The sequence below is a fragment of the Podarcis muralis genome, chromosome 8, assembly GCF_964188315.1.
Source record: "Podarcis muralis chromosome 8, rPodMur119.hap1.1, whole genome shotgun sequence".
NCBI lineage: Eukaryota > Metazoa > Chordata > Lepidosauria > Squamata > Lacertidae > Podarcis > Podarcis muralis.
Genome location: NC_135662.1, coordinates 26,805,598 through 26,823,486, shown reverse-complemented (window position 1 = coordinate 26,823,486; position 17,889 = coordinate 26,805,598). Strand labels below are relative to the sequence as shown.

The following is a 17,889-nucleotide window of genomic DNA, read 5'->3' as shown; positions in this document are numbered from 1 at the left end:
AAGCTAGATTTGCTGCTCAAAGATGGCCTGTGACATGTTGGAAGATGCTCCACTCACACCCATTTCTAGGTATTGATAAATGAACTGCCAGCAAATTATTCCTGTTAATCTATTCTGTAGGATGGCTGTTTGGTGCCTCTCTTGCAGGATGTGTGGAATGCGGAGGTGGAAGCAGAGACAAGGGACTAAGTAGCTCAGGAGGCTTTACACAGGGAGACTCAGACCAAAGCATGAATGATTAAATGTTTGGCTGTTTGCAAAAAGTAGTGTTAGTAAATAAATTATTTCGTTGTATTAAAGCAAGTAACAATGTTTTGCTATGTTTACTAAGTAGTGGCTTAAGAGACTAATAAGCTTTCTTAGTTCATGGCTGCTTTATGATAGCATGCCAGCAGAGTTGATGTTAGGGGTAAAACTAATTTATCAGTAGTATATTACATATTGCTGGATTTTAGAATAGTTAAACACACATATACACACACACCATAAAAACACTGATACAGCAAGTTAGTACCTAACATTATTGCCATAAAATGTATGAACTAGAATTTATTTAAGTAAACCCATATTTAATTCTTCAAAGCAGATTTTGATCATGTCTAGAATTCAAAAAGTTGACTCTGGATCCTGGAAACATGTGGAATTTTGGATTTATATGACCTTTTAAGTTCTGTCCCCTAGTTCTTATGAGCTTCTTCTGATCAGCAAAAGTGGAGGCAAATGAAGTATGGAGGCCCTGGTATAAAAGGAAGAAAATTAAGTGAAATCAATAGGTAGAAGTAGAAGACTGACAAGCTGATCTGTGGGTCTGGGCACAGTACCTTCCTATTAGCATTGCAAATCGTAGTTTTCTGAGAGGTACAGGTTGACAGATCCAGGGACATTTGTTAAAAACAATCAGGACTGTGAGAACCAAGTGGCAATGAAGAAGAAAATGTGTAAGATGCAGTGGTAATGGGGCCATAAATTTCCTCGTCTCCTAAAGGTGTAAAACTCACAGTCTTAGAGTTATCTGCACATGTAATTATTTATTTAGGCAATTTATGTACTGCTTCGTAGATCGAGGGAATCTCTTAAGTGGTTTACAAAATTTGTAAAAATGACCACAAATGAAAAATACAATACAAAACCCATATTTTAAAGAAGCACAGAGGAGTTAGATAAGATCCTTTTAAGCATCAGTATAAACTAAAACTATTAACATCATGATCTTGACAGCCCAAAATACAGAAATGCAGCAAAGACAACGAAATTTTGCCACTTGATTTGCAGATCTGAAAAGGTTGATCTAGCCACATTTTTTGTTCTGACTTTTTTTCAAATAGTTCACAGTGATGTAAGCAGTACTTTTCTCTTTAGAACAATCCTGGAAGATTGGTTAGGCTGAGAGAAAGTGACTGGCTGAAATATATCCAAGTGAATCAGGCCTCTGGCCTACAGAAAACACAGGAGAACTTGATGTGATACGCTGGGAATAAGGAACAGTGTCTAAAACGAATGTGTCATTTATGTCTAATTAATATATGCATACAGGCCCTGCTGCCGTGCATTTCCGCCGGTAAGCGCAAATCAAGACAGCCAAAAACATAAGGCACTTATAAAGAAAGAAACAACCCCAGAGTATGGCCTGGAGGCAAATGAGGCCAGCAGCTTGTGGAAGCTAATAATGTCTGGGTCTGCCTGGATGTGTGATTGCCTGGAAGCCACATGTATGCTATCTTGGGTCCCATGACCAAAGAACGGAGGGATAGGAGTGCAAAAAAAGAAGATAAAATAAGTTTTCTTAGGGAAACAATTGTCAGTCTTTAGCCAAGCTCAGGGAAAGGTCACAGTTCTGGTGGCCCAGTTCTGATGCAGGGAGGTTGAGGCCCAAAGAGCAAGAAGCAGGCTGCAAAGTTTTAAACGTGCCCGTGTTTAGGATAAAGGGTAAGTAGACAAGCATCTGGGAAGGCTGGAGTGAGCTGGCTGCCGAGGTGAGCATCATTCCCTGATGTCCTATTAGATTTTATAGGGCCTAGTGGGTTCTGATTGGCTTCTGTGGGTCAGCTGACAGTATCCAGGCCACTAGAGGAGCCTGGAAGGCAACCTTGGTCCACGGAGTTTAGTTGTCTGGCCTGCTGAGAATTCAGGATGCTGTTTGTGGAGGAAGGTAAGATTGGGGGGGGGGGGGGGAGACGACCATCTGCTAGAGGCCTGGGTTTGAGAGAGAGAGACACGCGTGCCTTGCCTCAACCAAGCATCCTAATTTAAAAAATGAACAAGGCCTTTGTTTTCAGTTTTTCAAAACAAGGGGATGAGAGGGAGGGCAGGCCTTTGCTACCAATTTATACTGGGCCACTCTGGTTCTTCCACAGTCACCTCCTTGAGGTGCTACTTTTCTCTTTGTAGGGAGTTTGCACTCAAGGAGGACCATTCAAAAATGCAGGCCCCTACTTGCGGCCTGAATTAGCAGTACCATGTTGTGGCCCCCCCCCTCCCAGTGTGATTATTTTGAATATAGAGATTGGGACTTAGTGGGTGAGGGGGAGAGAGAAAGAGGTACCAAGGACTCAGCTGCAGATAAAATGTTCTGAATGTGTTATAAAAAGTGCAATATACACTTGTGACACTAGACGGCAACTGTGAGCTATAGCAAATTCAATGCATTTTTCAAAAGGGTTTTTAATTTTTTTGTTTAAAAAAGCATTTTCGCAACGTTTTTAACACGTGTGTAGGTGTTGCACCCAAGTAAGCTGATATTTCAAACGCCATCCACAGGTAGTCCCAGAATCCACAATACAGTGGTACCTCAGGTTACATATGCTTCAGGTTACATACGCTTCACGTTACAGACTCCACTAACCCAGAAATAGTACCTCGGGTTAAGAACTTTGCTTCAGGATAAGAACAGAAATTGTGCTCTGGCGGCTCGGCGGCAGCAGGAGGCCCCATTAGCTAAAGTGGTGCTTCAGGTTAAGAACAGTTTCAGGTTAAGAACGGACTTCCGGAACGAATTAAATACTTAACCCGAGGTGCCACTGTAAAGAACTCTGGGAGCTTTGTATATTCCCCCAGCTGTACAGATTGAGCAGAGTCAGTGCCTGACTTGTTTTCTCACATTATTCTATGTGTGTCAGAAAAGCATAGGTCAGGGAAACAGGACCTTGGCAGGGACAGACACACATAACCGTATTAATGGCCTATCACCGATGTGATCACCTCACCAGGAAACTAGCTTGGCTGATATTTTAACACTTGCTGGATACAGGGATTAGAGATGTCTCAGCATATGGCCTCCTGCCCCGCAACTCACAAGAAGATACTTGCACATCTGCACTTGCCTACATGCATACAAGCTGTTGTGGGGGGGGGGGGGGATGAACCTCTCGCACCTACACCACCCTTGGCTTGGCCAAACATTCTGATGTGCAGCATCATTCACATACTTGTGCAAGCAGCTGCACTTGTGTGCACACAACTCACATTCGATCAAGATAACTTATCAAATATTTTTCATTCATAGCTTATTTTTAATTTATAGCTTATTTATGTAATACAGTAAGCCTGCAACGTATGCACATTTATGCACATTTAACATTTAAGTGCATGGCAAAAAATTAAAAAGGTGGTGAATAGGGGGCAGGATTCTGGGGAAAATGACTTTGGCAAACACCCCCCGTTGCTGAACACAATGAGTTTTGACTATACGTGATTTTGGCTTTAGGTTCGACCCCCAGAATGTAACCCCCACATAGGTTGTGGGCTTATTGTAATACTAAAGGGTGTCAGAACTTCAAATTTCTTGCTTACGCCCTCCAAGGACCTCTTGCATAATCTCCCATTTTCTTGGAGTCACTTCAAGTTTTTCTTGACTGGCTGTGCAACAAAAGCATGAGTAATCAACCTCTCCGTTTTATCCATGAAACTCCAGTATCAATCTGTGAAGGTACATTGTGTAGTTGGAGGATGATGTCAAGGTCGGAGAATCTTACTGATGGAGAAAGCAGGATGCTACCCGTTGTGATCCAAGGACAAATGACTAGCAGTTTACCTATAGAAGCCACTGGATGTCACTGTTGCTTTGTATGCCTCTTGTGAAATGAAGTTAGCTTAGTACCGGAATGAAGAAAACATTTCTTTTAGCTAGAAGTTCAAGTCAAAGGTGAACCACACACTCATGCATATTATGTGGGAGTATGCTCCATTTAGTTTCCACTGTTTTCAGCTTGGGTTACAAGCCATGCAGTTTTGTGTTAGATTCAGAATTCTGGAGAGAGTTTTATTAGAGCTATTAGGCTTCCTCAAAGCTATATACAAAATATTGCTTTGTTATCAGAAACAAGTTTCCCTGATTAGTTGAACAAATAATTTTGAGAGATTGCTATGCACAGATTGTGTGTCCTTGTGATAAAATTTAATGCATACACCAAACACGCTAGGTACGCTTTCATGCCATATGCAGATAGCCAGTGCTTGCACTGTGACTTGGTTGTCTGTGAAAAGAGCACATGACAACGGTGTGTGCATTTAGTGGAAGTGTTTGGTAAGTTTTTGTGATTAAAGGTGGGATGTGGAAGTTTGCATAGTTTTGTTTTCAGTCTTGAAGCCTTTTGTTGGTATTTTGGTAAGGTTACCTGTGAGATATAACACAAAGTAATGGCACAGAAGTGCAAGTTGCTTGGCCTGTGTTGCAGAGAACTGTCTTTGCAAAGATGCAGAGAGGCATCCTGTTTTATTAAATTCCATTGTGTCGCCTCTGTTGTTTGAAACCCATAGAAATGAAACGTTTTCCTGTTCGTATGGCACAGAGTACTTTCTTCTTTCTATGAATAATGATGTGCCAGTAAGGGAAGTGCCATATGGGATAGGTTATGCAGTGTTAATAACTACAGAAGAGTGGCCCTTATTCCTGGTAAATGGCATGCCCTGAATATACAGTATGCAATAAAGGCCATAAACAGAGTCCTAGAATCATAGAATCATAGAGTTGGAATAGACCACAAGGGCCATCGAGTCCAACCCCCTGCCAAGCAGGAAACACCATCAGAGCACTCCTGACATATGGTTGTCAAGCCTCTGCTTAAAGACCTCCAAAGAAGGAGACTCCACCACACTCCATGGCAGCAAATTCCACTGTCGAACAGCTCTGACTGTCTTATTGTTCTGAGTGACAATAGTATGTAATTTGTAGACCGACAGAAGAAACTCGCCAAGAACTTGGCCATCTTCAACTTTAGATGAACCAGGATCTGTAACTTGTACAAAAGGTTCTTTTGTGGGTGAGTGGAGGAGGAAGGGAGGTAGAGAAGTAGAGCACAGTGTCGCTATGGATTGTTAAACCAAAATGGTCCACAACTTGAGCTGCCATTAATCAGTTAACTCCACTCATCTCTTGTTCCAATAAGAAAAAAATTGCTAGAACTTTTAATATATTTTAAAACATATTTGCATTTCCTCCACAATAACTTGTGTGAAACAGACATTGGGACAAGCCTACGGTAGAAGCAATAGATTTGTCATGATTTGCAGTAATACAGTAGGCTTATCCTAGCAGCTAGGTTCTAGGAAGTGACTGTGGCGTAGCAAATTAGCACATCATGCTAATTTGGAAGAATTGCCCAGTTCTAAGAAATGCAGTTAGGAGTGATGTCTTCATTTCATACTGTGTGAGCGTCTTAAAACAGGCCACAGAATGTTGATGAAACCAAGGTGGGGCTTGAGTTCTACGAACGCTGAATTGTCTACCAGTTTTGGCTGAGAGGAAGGGTGAAGCTGGATTTATGATAAACTGTTGAAGAGGCCAAGCCGAGGAAGGAAACAAACTCATCTTTTGAGTCCCTCAGTGACTGTTGTTGGGACCTGTGCATTTTTACTTGTTCATATGATGTAGAGTTATGGGTGAGCAGTAGGTAACCAGGTTTGCTGGTGACACTCAGTTGCTCAATGTGGTTAAAGAGATTGTGATGACCTACAAAGTGATTTTTCTCAACTGGGTGAATTGGCAGTAAAATGGAAAATGCAATTCAAATTAAGCAAGTGTGAAATGAGATGCATTAGGGCAACAGAAAAATATATATCGTAATTTCACAAATACACTAATGAGATCTGAACTGGCAGTGACTGACCAGGAATGAGAATTTGGGGTCATAGTGGATACCCAGATGGCCCCAGAGGCAGCAGTGAAAAAGTCAAATTAAATGTTAGGGATCATATGGGAAAAGGATTGAAAAACCCCCCTGCAAATATCATAATGCCAGTATACAAATGGTGAGATCAGATCTGGAATATTATGTACCGTTCTGGTAGCCTCATCTAAAAAAAAAGGGAGGGCATTTGCAGAGCTGGAAAAGGTTCAGAAAAGGACAACCAAAATTGGAGGGGATGGAGTAATTCTCTGAGGAAAGGAATGGTCACAACATTTGGGGCTTTTTAGTTTAGGAAAAGAGCACGGAAGGGGGAACATGTTAGAGGTTTATAAAGTAATGCATGTTGTGGAGAAAGTGGAATGCTTTTCTTCCCCTCTCTAATACTGCAATTTGGGGCCATCTGAAGAACCTGAATGTTTGAAGATTCAGGACGGGGAATGTGGGGAGTACTTCTTCAGACAGCGAATAGCTCAACAATGGGATTTGTTCCTCAAGATGTAGTAATGGCTGCTAACTTGGATGGTTTTAAAAGAGGATTAGACAAATTCATGGAGGATAGAGGTATCATTCTGTGCTGGCTATGTTGGCTGTGCTTTCCTTCACTGTCAGAGACAGTGTGCCATTGTATATTAGTTTCTGAGAATTGCAAATGAGGAGAGCGCTGTTGAGCTCAGGCCCTTCAACCACATACAGTGAAATTTTGAATTCTTACAAGCCAAAGGTAATTCTATGGATCATTTGGTTGATTCCTATCAAAATTGCTAATGGTTGAAAAAAGATTGGAAACCATGACAAGCAATAAGGTGTTGAAGGCACGCTGTAGCCTTAGTGGCTTTGACAGGTGATTGTTAACAAAATCGTTTTTCATTGGGTCCTTATATAAGAGGGCAATCTCTTCTTTAAATCTGCCACCAAGATTCATTTCTTGAATGGATCTTGCTCAAAAGGGCCAGTCAATCATATCAAAGGCTTTTCCCACATCCAACCCTTAATGATTTTTCTGACTGTTGTAGCAATGGTAATGTACTGTGCTACATGCTTTATAATTTTTAATTGTATTTTATAGCTGCTTTTATTTATTACGTTATGCATTAGCATTTCATGTGAACTGAACCTGCATGTTACTAGGAGAAGAATCAAGCCAATTCTCCCCATCTTCCCTTTCCTTCCCCCGCCAACTGACACTTAATATTCCTTGGCTCCTAGAGGCCACATTGGGCTCTGTTTGTGCATTATTATTATCTTCTAATGCATACATTTCTGCAGACCTGGGGTGTTTTCCAGAAAGGGAGCTGCATCCATGTGGCCAACGAGAGCCTTTGTGACATTAGAGAAGATCCTGCATCAAGAGAAAGATCAATAGACTTTGCAAAGGTGACGACTTTCATGACCCATTACACAACTGCCTTTCTAGTTATAATAGATTTTAGAGAAACCTCGAGTCCTGAAAAGATGCTCATGAAGCCCATTTAACTCCAGTCACAAGCACATAAGCTCCTGTGCATTTGGGATTTTGATTGGTAATCATTCCAACGTTCTTTTGAAAAGCCAGCAGAATTCATGTATTAGCAGTCATGAAAAATTGCCACCTTCCTGTTTGCTTTTGGGCTGGGAAATGTATTTTTGTTCTTGACTCCATTGGGCCTTTTCTTTCCTTTCAGCATCTCCTTCTGCTCTTGTAGCACTTATGTCATCAGTAGTGGCTGCTGCAGAATCTTTAATGCTTTGGTGCCCCCTGTTGCTAGCTCTTCTGTAGAGATACTCAATAAAATTATCCATAAAATGATTGCAGGGACATTTAAAGATCCAGCAACTAAAACATAGCCACAAAACATTTCCTGCTGCAGCGCATTGTAAAGCTTGCTTCATATGGGAATTAATTTCCATTGATGTTAACCATCTTTTTGTGATCAGTCTGGATTGCAAAAGTTAACTAGCATGGGTTGCAGTGCTTAATTTCTTCAGAGAGCTTTCCCCCCTTAATCTTAGAGGCATCCCCATCTAACTTGCTAACTCTGCCTCCCTCACCGTAAGAAGAGTGAGGATGCACTAGCCTGGCTTAGGAGGGAAACAAACTCACCTCACACCAGCTCAGAGACACTCTTTATTATAAAGTTCTGGGACTGACATTTAGAACATTTTCTGAGCATTGGTTCAGCTACAGAACCTAAGTCCTTGTTTTCTCACAAACATTCATGTATGCTTTTAGTTATGGTGGGGATTCAAACCATTTCACACATGATTTCTGATCCTTTGATTGCTCAGTGCTTGAGCCTTTTACAAATGTTCAGTCTGAATAGAACAAAGGTCCATATAGTTAAAGTTATGGTTTTCCCAGTAGTGATATATGGAAGTGAGAGCTGGACCATAAAGAAGGCTGATTGCTGAAGAATTGACGCTTTTGAATTATGGTGCTGGAGGAGACTCTTGAGAGTCCCATGGAAGAAGAAGATCAAACCTATCCATTCTTAAGGAAATCAGCTCTGAGTGCTCACTGGAAGGACAGATCCTGAAGCTGAGGCTCCAATACTTTGGCCACCTCACGAGAAGAGAAGACTCCCTGGAAAAGACCCTGATGTTGGGAAAGATGGAGGGCACAAGGAGAAGGGGACTTCAGAGGATGAGATGGTTGGACGGTGTTCTCGAAGCTACTAACATGAGTTTGACCAAACTGCGGGAGGCAGTGGAAGACAGGAGTGCCTGGCGTGCTCTGGTCCATGGGGTCATGAAGAGTCAGACACGACTAAACAACAACAACATGCAGATGTGGGAGGGAAGGAACTGACCAGAAACTAGAGCCCTCACCACAATAATTGAATATCTGAAGGGAGCCCATGCATGTAGGTTCTCTTTTGAGTTCAAACAAGCATGCATGCATTTGGGGCCGTCCCCACACTCCCAACACACATTCATTCTACACAGATTGGACTTTTGTAGAGGGTTTGGATTACTTGCCTTTATGAACAGACACCACTGGAAAGCACTGTGGTTGGGATGATGTGAGGAAACAGGAAAGCTGAGTTCTGTATGTTGGGTTTGATCTGTGGTAGCTGTTCCACCCATGCAGATAACCACTCAATACTGCACTGATCAACAGCAGCATCAACAAACCCTTACTGATGGGAACTTGCAATAAGAAAACACAATAAATACCTGAACATAAGAACACAAGAGCCCTGTTGGATTAAGCCAGTGGCCCATCTAGTCCAACATCCTGTTCTCACAGTGGTTACTCAGATGCCTGTGGGAAACATGCAAGCAGGATTCAAGCACAATAGCACTATTCTCTCTTGTGGTTTCCAGCAGCTGGTATTCAAAAGCATCATTGTCTCCAACTGTGGAGGCAGAACAGTGCCATCATGGCTAGCAGCCATCGATAGCTCTCTCCATGAATTTGTCCAGTCTTCTTTTAAAACCACCCAAGTTGATGGCCATCGCTGCCTCCTGTGGAAGAGAGTTCCATAGTTTATGTGCTGTGTAAAAATACTTCTAAAAAGAAAAATCTGTACTGAATCTTCCAGTATTCAGCTTCATCAGTCCTAGTGTTACGAGAGAGGGGGGAAAACCTTTATCTACTTTCTCCCTGCCATTCATAATCTATCAAGTTAGATTATGCCTTTTTTCTAGACTAAAAATCCCCATATGCTGCAACCTCACCCAGTTTTACAATATCCCTTTTAAGTTGACGTGACCAGAACTGTACACAGCATTCAAATGCGGTCACACCATAATTTGTATAACAGCATTATGATATCTGAGACCTATAAAGACCTATTTGAGGACTCAAACAACCACCAGAAGAAAGGCTTTTTAAAAATGTTTTTTTTTAAAAAAGTACTATAAAGAATACACACCACCATTCAGCCACCTCTTAATTACCTTAAACTAAGAAAGTGATACCCCTTAATGAGAGATAATGGAGGAAAGCTAATTCCTTTTACTTCCACAACAAAAAGCCCCTGGGCCTATTTATCTGCAGTTTGGCAGCCTCGATTCACTCTGGAGTGTTTCCTGTGCCTGTAAATTTCATCAACTTTGGCCAAAAGGAAAAAAAAAACCATAGCCATTTTTAGATTTTGCATTATACAGTGCTTTGCTTTATACAGAGTGGCTCAGAACTCGAAACACAGTTCAAAGTGGAGAGAAACACAGATTGTTGTTGTTGTTGTTTTAATGCATAGGGTCTGTGTATACCACTGGTATATATCCTTAATTGTGAATAGCCAATAAAAATTGTATATGGCGGATGAAGCGGTTGGATCCATCTCTCTAGTGGGCATCTCTCTCCCTTCAGTGAAGCCTTTTTCTTGTTGCAGTGCATAAGTTGATGTTCGGGTTTCAAAATTAGAAACCCCATGTTACAAAGAGATGAATGGCTCTGTTATGCAGCGGAGATTAGCCTGAATGTTACTCATTACCCTCTGGGGCTGAGGCAGGGGGGAATTCATAATGCTTTATATGCACTGTGGATTACTTGACTAGCACCTTGTTGCCTAATGGTTTCCATGACTCATAAATGCAGAATATATACTTATAACAGAAAAATTGCATTATTTCCCCGTTTCTTTGATGCCATTATAAAATGTGTGATATTTAAATACCTAGGCATTTATAACAGAGTCATATATTCAGTAGGGTAGCATCTGAGCACCTGGAAAAAGAAATATGAGTACAGGAACAATAAGAAATCACTAGGCATTACAAATATTTAGAGACTAGTCTCCATAGAGAGCATATTAGCTGTATAAACTGCCAACAGCAGCCATAGGAGAGAGCAGATTAAACAGCTGTAAAATGTGGATGGTGAGCACAAACTGCTTATTAGGAATTGAATAGATATCTAGCTGTACTTATCAGAACTAGATAAACCACCATTCCATCTACTGCAGTGCTGCAATTAGCTACATTATGGTGGCATGTAGATCCCAATTTTTCCATTGTGATGAGAACAGTCTCGTTGACTTTCTTTCAATATCCCTGTAACTCATACCAGGCTTATGAACTTACTGGGGAAATGGGGGATGCACTGCCCATGTTTCCAGTTGGAGGGCAAGCACCTGGTCAGCACCTTTGAGGATGCTCTGCAACTTTTGTTTTACACACCACACTGGGAGCTTACATTACACAGCAGCAAACAGGGTTTGCTGCCTGTGGTACATCGAAGAGGGAGAAGAAGGCAGTCAGCATGGTGCTCTGAAGACTGCGTTTGTGTGATGCTTGTGTGTTCACATACCACTTTGCCACATTCATACATTATGTTTCTAGGCGCCTATTGTAAAAATCCTATGTGTCACACCTCAGAAATGTCATGTGTGTAGAAGCCCTTAGAAGGCATGCATAGCTGAGTGGCAGAGCACGTGCTTTGACTGCAGAAGGTCCCAGGTTCAGTCCTTGGCATCTGCATTAAAGAGGTTCATAGCAGGTATTTTGTCTGAGACCTGGAGAGCCACTGCCAGCCATAGGCAGTACTGGGGCCAAATAGATGGCAGCTCCAATGTTCCCATGATGGCCAGTTTCTGAAGCAGCCTCCCTAGCTATTCCTTTAACAGCAATTTAATCTGCAGCAATTGCAGGTGACGATCACATTTAGCTCCTAGTCACAAAATGTAGACCATACTGGCTATAAAAAGCTTCACCTGATCATTTCTGCATATCAAAACCCTTCTTAAAGGGGAAGGAACAGGCTAAATCAGGGAGGTTGTGCATAGCCAATTGGTAAGCTTGCCAGCTTACCTGAAAAGGTCTCCCTGTTTGTTTTCGGCTGGTATCAACTGTGCCAAGACGTGTGGGCAGTCTAAACCACGAGCTGCTGTTCCAAAGAGAATGTTTTAATTAAAGTGTCATGTTGCAAGAGGTCTAGCTAAATTCACTGAGCATGTTTGCCAGCACCAGAGATTCGGAGCAACTTTTTAATGCACTGATGAGTTTTTCCTCTGGCTAGAAAGGGAGGGAGAGAAGTTCTGTGTAGTGTTTCCCTCACAAAAAAAGACAAATTGCTGCTTCTCTCTCTCTCTCTCTTTTAAATGGTTGGCAAGGAGACTCCTGTCTGCCTGGGCACTTCCTGCTTTCATTAGCATAGCCCAACCCACATCGAACAAACGCCCAGCACTACCTCATTTTAATGCTGGACCCAGGCCAAATGTACAAGCACTACACTGAATATAAGGAGGAGAACGACTGCAAAGAGAACCATAAACTGTCATAAGGCTAGACCACATCTCTGGCTAGGGCAGAAAAAATATTGTGCTGAACATGAACAGCCTTTTAGATAGTTTGCATGGTTGAAAGCAAAACATACTCAGCAAGGTTCTGACACTGGAAGAAAGGAGGGGAGGGAGATAAAAGAACGGGTGTTTCTTTTACAGATCTGAAAGTACAGTATAACCTGACAGAAGAATAAGCGAATTTCATACCAACTGGGTGCAGTTCAACAGAGGCAGTGTTTTCTCCCCCCCTTTTCTATTATTATTTTCTTCTGCTACAGAAGAAGGAACATTGTGAAGGAAAGGGGTAGTGGGAACACAGCATGGCAGGGGCCAAGCGAAAAGGAAAAAATGCCATCTGGAGAAAGATCCATGCACCTCGCTACGAAGACTTCAAACTGTGGTGTGTAAGGAGGCTCCCTGTTCTGGAGTGGGCGCCAAACTACAACTGGAAAGCAGACCTGCTTCCTGACACAATTTCTGGGATGATGCTGGCCGTTCAGCAGGTGACTCAAGGTACTGTGCTGGAAACGGGCTCCGATAGCTGTTTAGCGTACAGGTTGAACTGCTCAAGCCTGTGCTTGTCTCCTACCAGAACTGATTTTCCCCATCCCCTTTCCTTATCCTTGACCCATTCGGTGTAACTTACAGCAGAAGCCTGCGTGTGTTTACGTGGAAGTAAATTCCGCTGTGCTCGAGGGGGCTTGCTCGCAGATTAAATGTGCCTTAACCTTGCTGAAATAAATGGGCATTTCTCACCTTGAACATGCAAGCACACAACAATACTAATATATGTTTGGCAACATTTGTGTGTGCATGTACATACAGCATATAAATTGGGTGCCATCCGACGGCATATATAAGAGCGATTCTTGCTTGTCTCCTTTAAAAAATAATTATACCTGTACAGAGAGGTTTACTGCTACTCACGGCAGAACCCTTTAATTATGAAGTGAAATTCACAGTACAGATCTATGCATGCTGATGCAGAAGTACATCCCACTCTGTTCAGTGGGGTGTATAGTAGGATTGTAGCATTAACCCTTTACTAATCTATCTGCTTTTACCTTCCTTTGTTGGTTGTTGCTGTGCTTTATTGCACAATGTTTGCAATGAGAACAACACACTTATACTGACCTACCTTACAGGGTTCTTGTGAGGATTACTGCTTACCAAAATAATGGTTGTGAAGTATTTTGAATGCCATAAACTGATACGTAAATGCTAAGTATTATTATAATTATTCTATGAAAATCTAGCAATTCACCTTGAAAGTAGCATCTTTCTCTTCCCCTGCTCATATGAGAGAAACAGTGAAGAGACAGACAAATATTAGCATTACCCCCTAGTGTTACTTGCTACTTCCTTGACAGCAACAGCCAACAAGCCACAAAGAGTTTAGCACATAAAATAGTTCGTTACATGTTTATCACAGTAGCCAAAATTGTGGCCTTTTGCAGGCATGTTTGTTTTCTGAGATGTACTGTAAATTGCCATTGAAAGCTGTAATAAAAATCAGGGGGGAGCTCCAATTTAGTTTGGTTGCCATAGGTGCAAAGAAATCTCCCCCTGGCTGATCCCTGGGGGGGGGGGGGGGGAACAGATGTGAAAAGTACAAAATTACTTAAATAGTTTTTGGAGAAATTAAGGTTTCTGTCATGTTATATATGACATTTCAGAGAAATTCCCCATTCAGTGAATTGTGAAAACAGCTGAAAGATCATTCAGAGGCAAACATTTTGTGATAGCTGTTCTTTTACAGATTCCCTAACAGCTAGCCTTAGTCCTCATTCATGCATTGAAAATTATAAGTGCTCCTTTAATTGAATTATTCTGCAGCTGGAACCAACCGGTTTGTGTAAGTATTTATGCTTTTGGAGTAATTAGGAACATCTGCGCTGGCATGATTTAACTTTAAAGACCTTAATACTGTAGTACTGTAAAGGATCTTGTTTCACTGGTACACTCATAGACAACAATTGCAATTAAAACACAGCTAACAATGGTATGTTTGAAGCCAACCAAAATACTGAATTAAGAGGCAGGCAAGAGTAGGTGGTACTTTTCTCCAGCCTTCTTTTTTGGATTTCCACAAAAGAGTTTTCGGACTTTATTGGCTACAGCTTAGAATACACAGGTGATGCTAAAGAAAACTACCATTTCCATTACATAACAAGCTGCCTTTACATCAGGTGAGACCATTGATCCAATGAGCCCAATATTTTCCCGTCAGCAGTGGCTCCCCAGGGACTCAGGCAGAGGACTTTCCCCCATCACCTGCCATCCTGTCCATCATATCTAATATAGTGGAGATGCCAGAGATCTTCTGCGTGTAAAATAGGTGCTCTGCCATGAAGCTATGGCCTTGATTATATTAATAAAACAAATATAAGAACATAAGAAAAACCCACTAGATTATACCGAAGGTCTGTCCTGTGCATTATTCTCTTTCCACCAGAGGCCATCAGATGCTCACGAAGAGTTTACAAGCAGGGGATGAAGGTAACGGCATTCTCTAGTCTTTGAATCTCGGCACCTGTGAATGCAAAGGTATTCTATTTTGGAGCATAGTCATTCTTCCTGGCTGTTATTGCTAATGTAAGGTTACCAGATTTTTTTCAATGAACCCAGGGGCACTTTTCAATTGATTTTGTATGTGGACTGATTTGTAAATCCGGGGACTATCCCCGGGAAACGGGGACGTCTGGTAACCTTATGCTAATAGTACTGATAGATCTCATTGAATTTGGCTAACTTCTTTTAAAGCTGCCTAAGCTAATGGTTGTCAGCATAGTATTTCATTTAGTCTTCTATAAACTTAGTACAGCAGCATTCTCTAGCTCAGGGCGTTGTTGGACTCCAACTGTCATCAGCCTCAGCCAGCATGGCCAGTGGTCAAGGAGGATGGGAGTGTGTGTGTGTGTGTGTGCGTATCTATATATTTATATATATTCATTCTCACCCAGTCTATTCTTAGCGCCTCTTCTGCTTGTGGCATGGGGGCCATTGCAGTGTGGCTGCTTCCTGTGCCAATCAGAATGTCAGAAGCCCTAGGTCATGTAGCAAAATCCCATGTGGTCGTAGTTTACAGGATAACATAGCATTGGGGCACCCAAATCTAGCTTTTCCTATGTGGCTAGGAGCTTCCAATGATATCATCATGATGTAGAAAGGAACCGCAGAAAATCATGAGGATCATACAAGAGGGCGAGGCTTGTAAGATTCCAATTAAGCTTCCATTTAAAGGAGATTCTACAATTCCCTAAGCAACTTATTCCATTGGTAACTGTTCTCTGAGAAGGAAGCACTCTCTTGGTATCTGCAGCCTACATCTGCTTTGATATTTGCTTGAATCCACAGCATAAATGGCTGTCTGAGCCATGGAATTATTCTGTTAACCAAACAGGTTTTGCCCAAGCGTTTCCTTCCGCCTTTTGACTTCGGATCATTACCTTTAAGGAATGTTCAGATGCGATTCTGTCAAGCTGTACTGTTCATTCTGCCCTGGCCCAGGATGATTTTGTTCCTTAAAAAACTTGTGCAATATCTAAATGCTAATGAGAGATTTGATACAAAAAATTGAGAAGGGGGACAGAAACAGATAGCATGGATGTTAATCCCATAGCAGACACACACAAAGAAGGGGAGTCAAACTGGAGTCTAAACTCTTCATTCAGAAGATGTCCAAGGGCTACACTCAGTTTTCAGTATTTGATTTGGGGTGTGGGAGGCAATAAAAGGACCAGTAGTTGATTACTAAGTACACTCGTTACCATCCAATCCCAATGTGCAAAAAAACTTTCATCAACCTCTGCTGCTCCTGATCACCAGTTTCCATCCAGTCCTTAAGACCTCCTTGCAGTTCTAAGTCCCCTATCATTTAGAGTGCTTCCATCCTGCAGTTTATTATGGAGTCTGCACTGTTTTGCATGCAAGTTTTGCTCAGCATCCATAGAATGTTGTCTTCATCAAAACGTTGCCCTGTGTTATTTTCCTATTTAACCATGATTTACGTGGAAAATATGATAAGAAAGCAAAACCTATGAAAATGGTCTGGATTCATTGAGGAGGTGTTGTATGATATCATTTTGATGAGGATGGCATTGTGTGGAAATGGCAAAAAAAGAAGAATGTTTGGGCAGCACCAAAACTGCCCGGTGGAAGGGCCATTAAGCCCACGTACCACTGCTTGCCCTCCAAAATCCTCTTATACTCCAAAGCAGCTATCTTCACCAATCATGGCACCTAAACATCTCCTCCATTGGGTACAGACAACCGCTTCCTATCTCTTTTGGCTTCGTGTCAGCATATAGCCAATAGTGTACTCTCTATCCTTTTTGATGCTTGTGCTGCTAATATAAAAGGATGGCAGAGAGTTCAATGTTTAAGATATTGTAGTAATGGGCGCTATTGGTAGGCTAATCCTTTTGCTTCCTAACTATTCAGGCTATTCAGATGTGGAGAGCTAAGAGTGCCATAGTCTGCCATAGAAACTTTGAAGGCAGGAGGTTTACAGTCCAGCTTGGAGGTGTGAAACCTCAGGCGAGGGGTCAAATGCAGTCCTCCAGGCTCTCACTCTGGCCTTTGGAAATTTCTCCAGCTCACACCCTTCACAGGTTCTGTTTCACACCCCAGATATTTTTGCGTGGCTAGAATATGTCCTTGAGCCCTGCTAATGCCTCTTGCTTGTCTGAATGGAGAATAGAGAGGAGTGTGAGGATGTAGAAATGTCAGAGGTGAGCCAGCAGTACATCGCACTGTTCAAGTTGGAATTAACTCTTTATTAGCAAAAACCTGATCCACACAGGAGTGTCAAGCCTAATGAACAGAGCAACTCATCACTGGTTGGCCTTGTCCCCATGAAGCAGTTGCTGAGCAGCCCATTGAGATGTGTGGGGTATAAGTAGTTATGTAATAATAATAATAATAATAATAATAATAATAATAATAATAAATTAATAATAATAATAAAGGTATCCGCCTCCTCACAGCTGCCTAAGTCCCCTCCTCTCTGGGGTTTCCCCCCAAGCAATCAGAGTTTGCGTCTGCACATCACCAATCCCTTCTCCACCCCTTTCAAGCCCTTCCTGGTCCTGGGAGACCAGAGGGGAGGGGAGCTTGTCACAGCAGGAGGGGGAGACACCTGTGACCAGCCTGACTCATCTCTGCCTCTTGGCCTCTCTCCTCCTCTGCTTCAGCTTCTGCCTCTGATTCCAGACGTCTCTCTGCCACAGACTCTCACAGCTCACTGAGCCCTGTTACCCCTTCAGCTTCTGAACCTCCTCTTCCCTATTCTCCCTCTCACCCCTCATTGTCATCCCACCACCACTCCCTGGGCTCTGAGCCTTCTTCTCTTGGGGGTTCCCCAGCCGTTTCCTTCCACCTTTCTTCTGCATCCAACCAGTCCATGTCAAGAAACTAGCCTACTGTACAAAGGCAAAATTTACTTTTGTTGCTCTGGCCTCTTGCTCTGGCCCAGCCCATGACTGGCCCATGGCCCTTGGAAGATGGACCAGAAAGAAATGTGGTCCTTGGACTGAAAAGGTTCCCCGCTCCTACTC

The 17,889-nt window shown here is 42.2% G+C and overlaps 1 protein-coding gene across 5 annotated transcripts in view; it reads left to right on the top strand.

Moving 5' to 3' along the window:
* The first annotated feature begins 2,039 nt into the window (after window positions 1–2,039).
* Window positions 2,040–17,889, top strand: part of SLC26A7 (solute carrier family 26 member 7) — a 74,083-nt gene continuing 58,233 nt past the window's right edge. The window contains exons 1-3 of one of the 5 annotated variants that reach the window (XM_077932859.1): window positions 2,075–2,149; window positions 7,392–7,499; window positions 12,610–12,844. In XM_077932859.1, the coding sequence (XP_077788985.1) occupies window positions 12,652–12,844 (193 nt within the window). In that variant the 5' untranslated portion in view covers window positions 2,075–2,149; window positions 7,392–7,499; window positions 12,610–12,651. Of the gene's footprint in view, window positions 2,150–7,391; window positions 7,500–12,305; window positions 12,845–14,786; window positions 14,879–17,889 lie in introns of those variants that run through there. The other 4 variants (XM_077932858.1, XM_077932861.1, XM_077932860.1 and 1 more) reach the window with 4 other exon arrangements.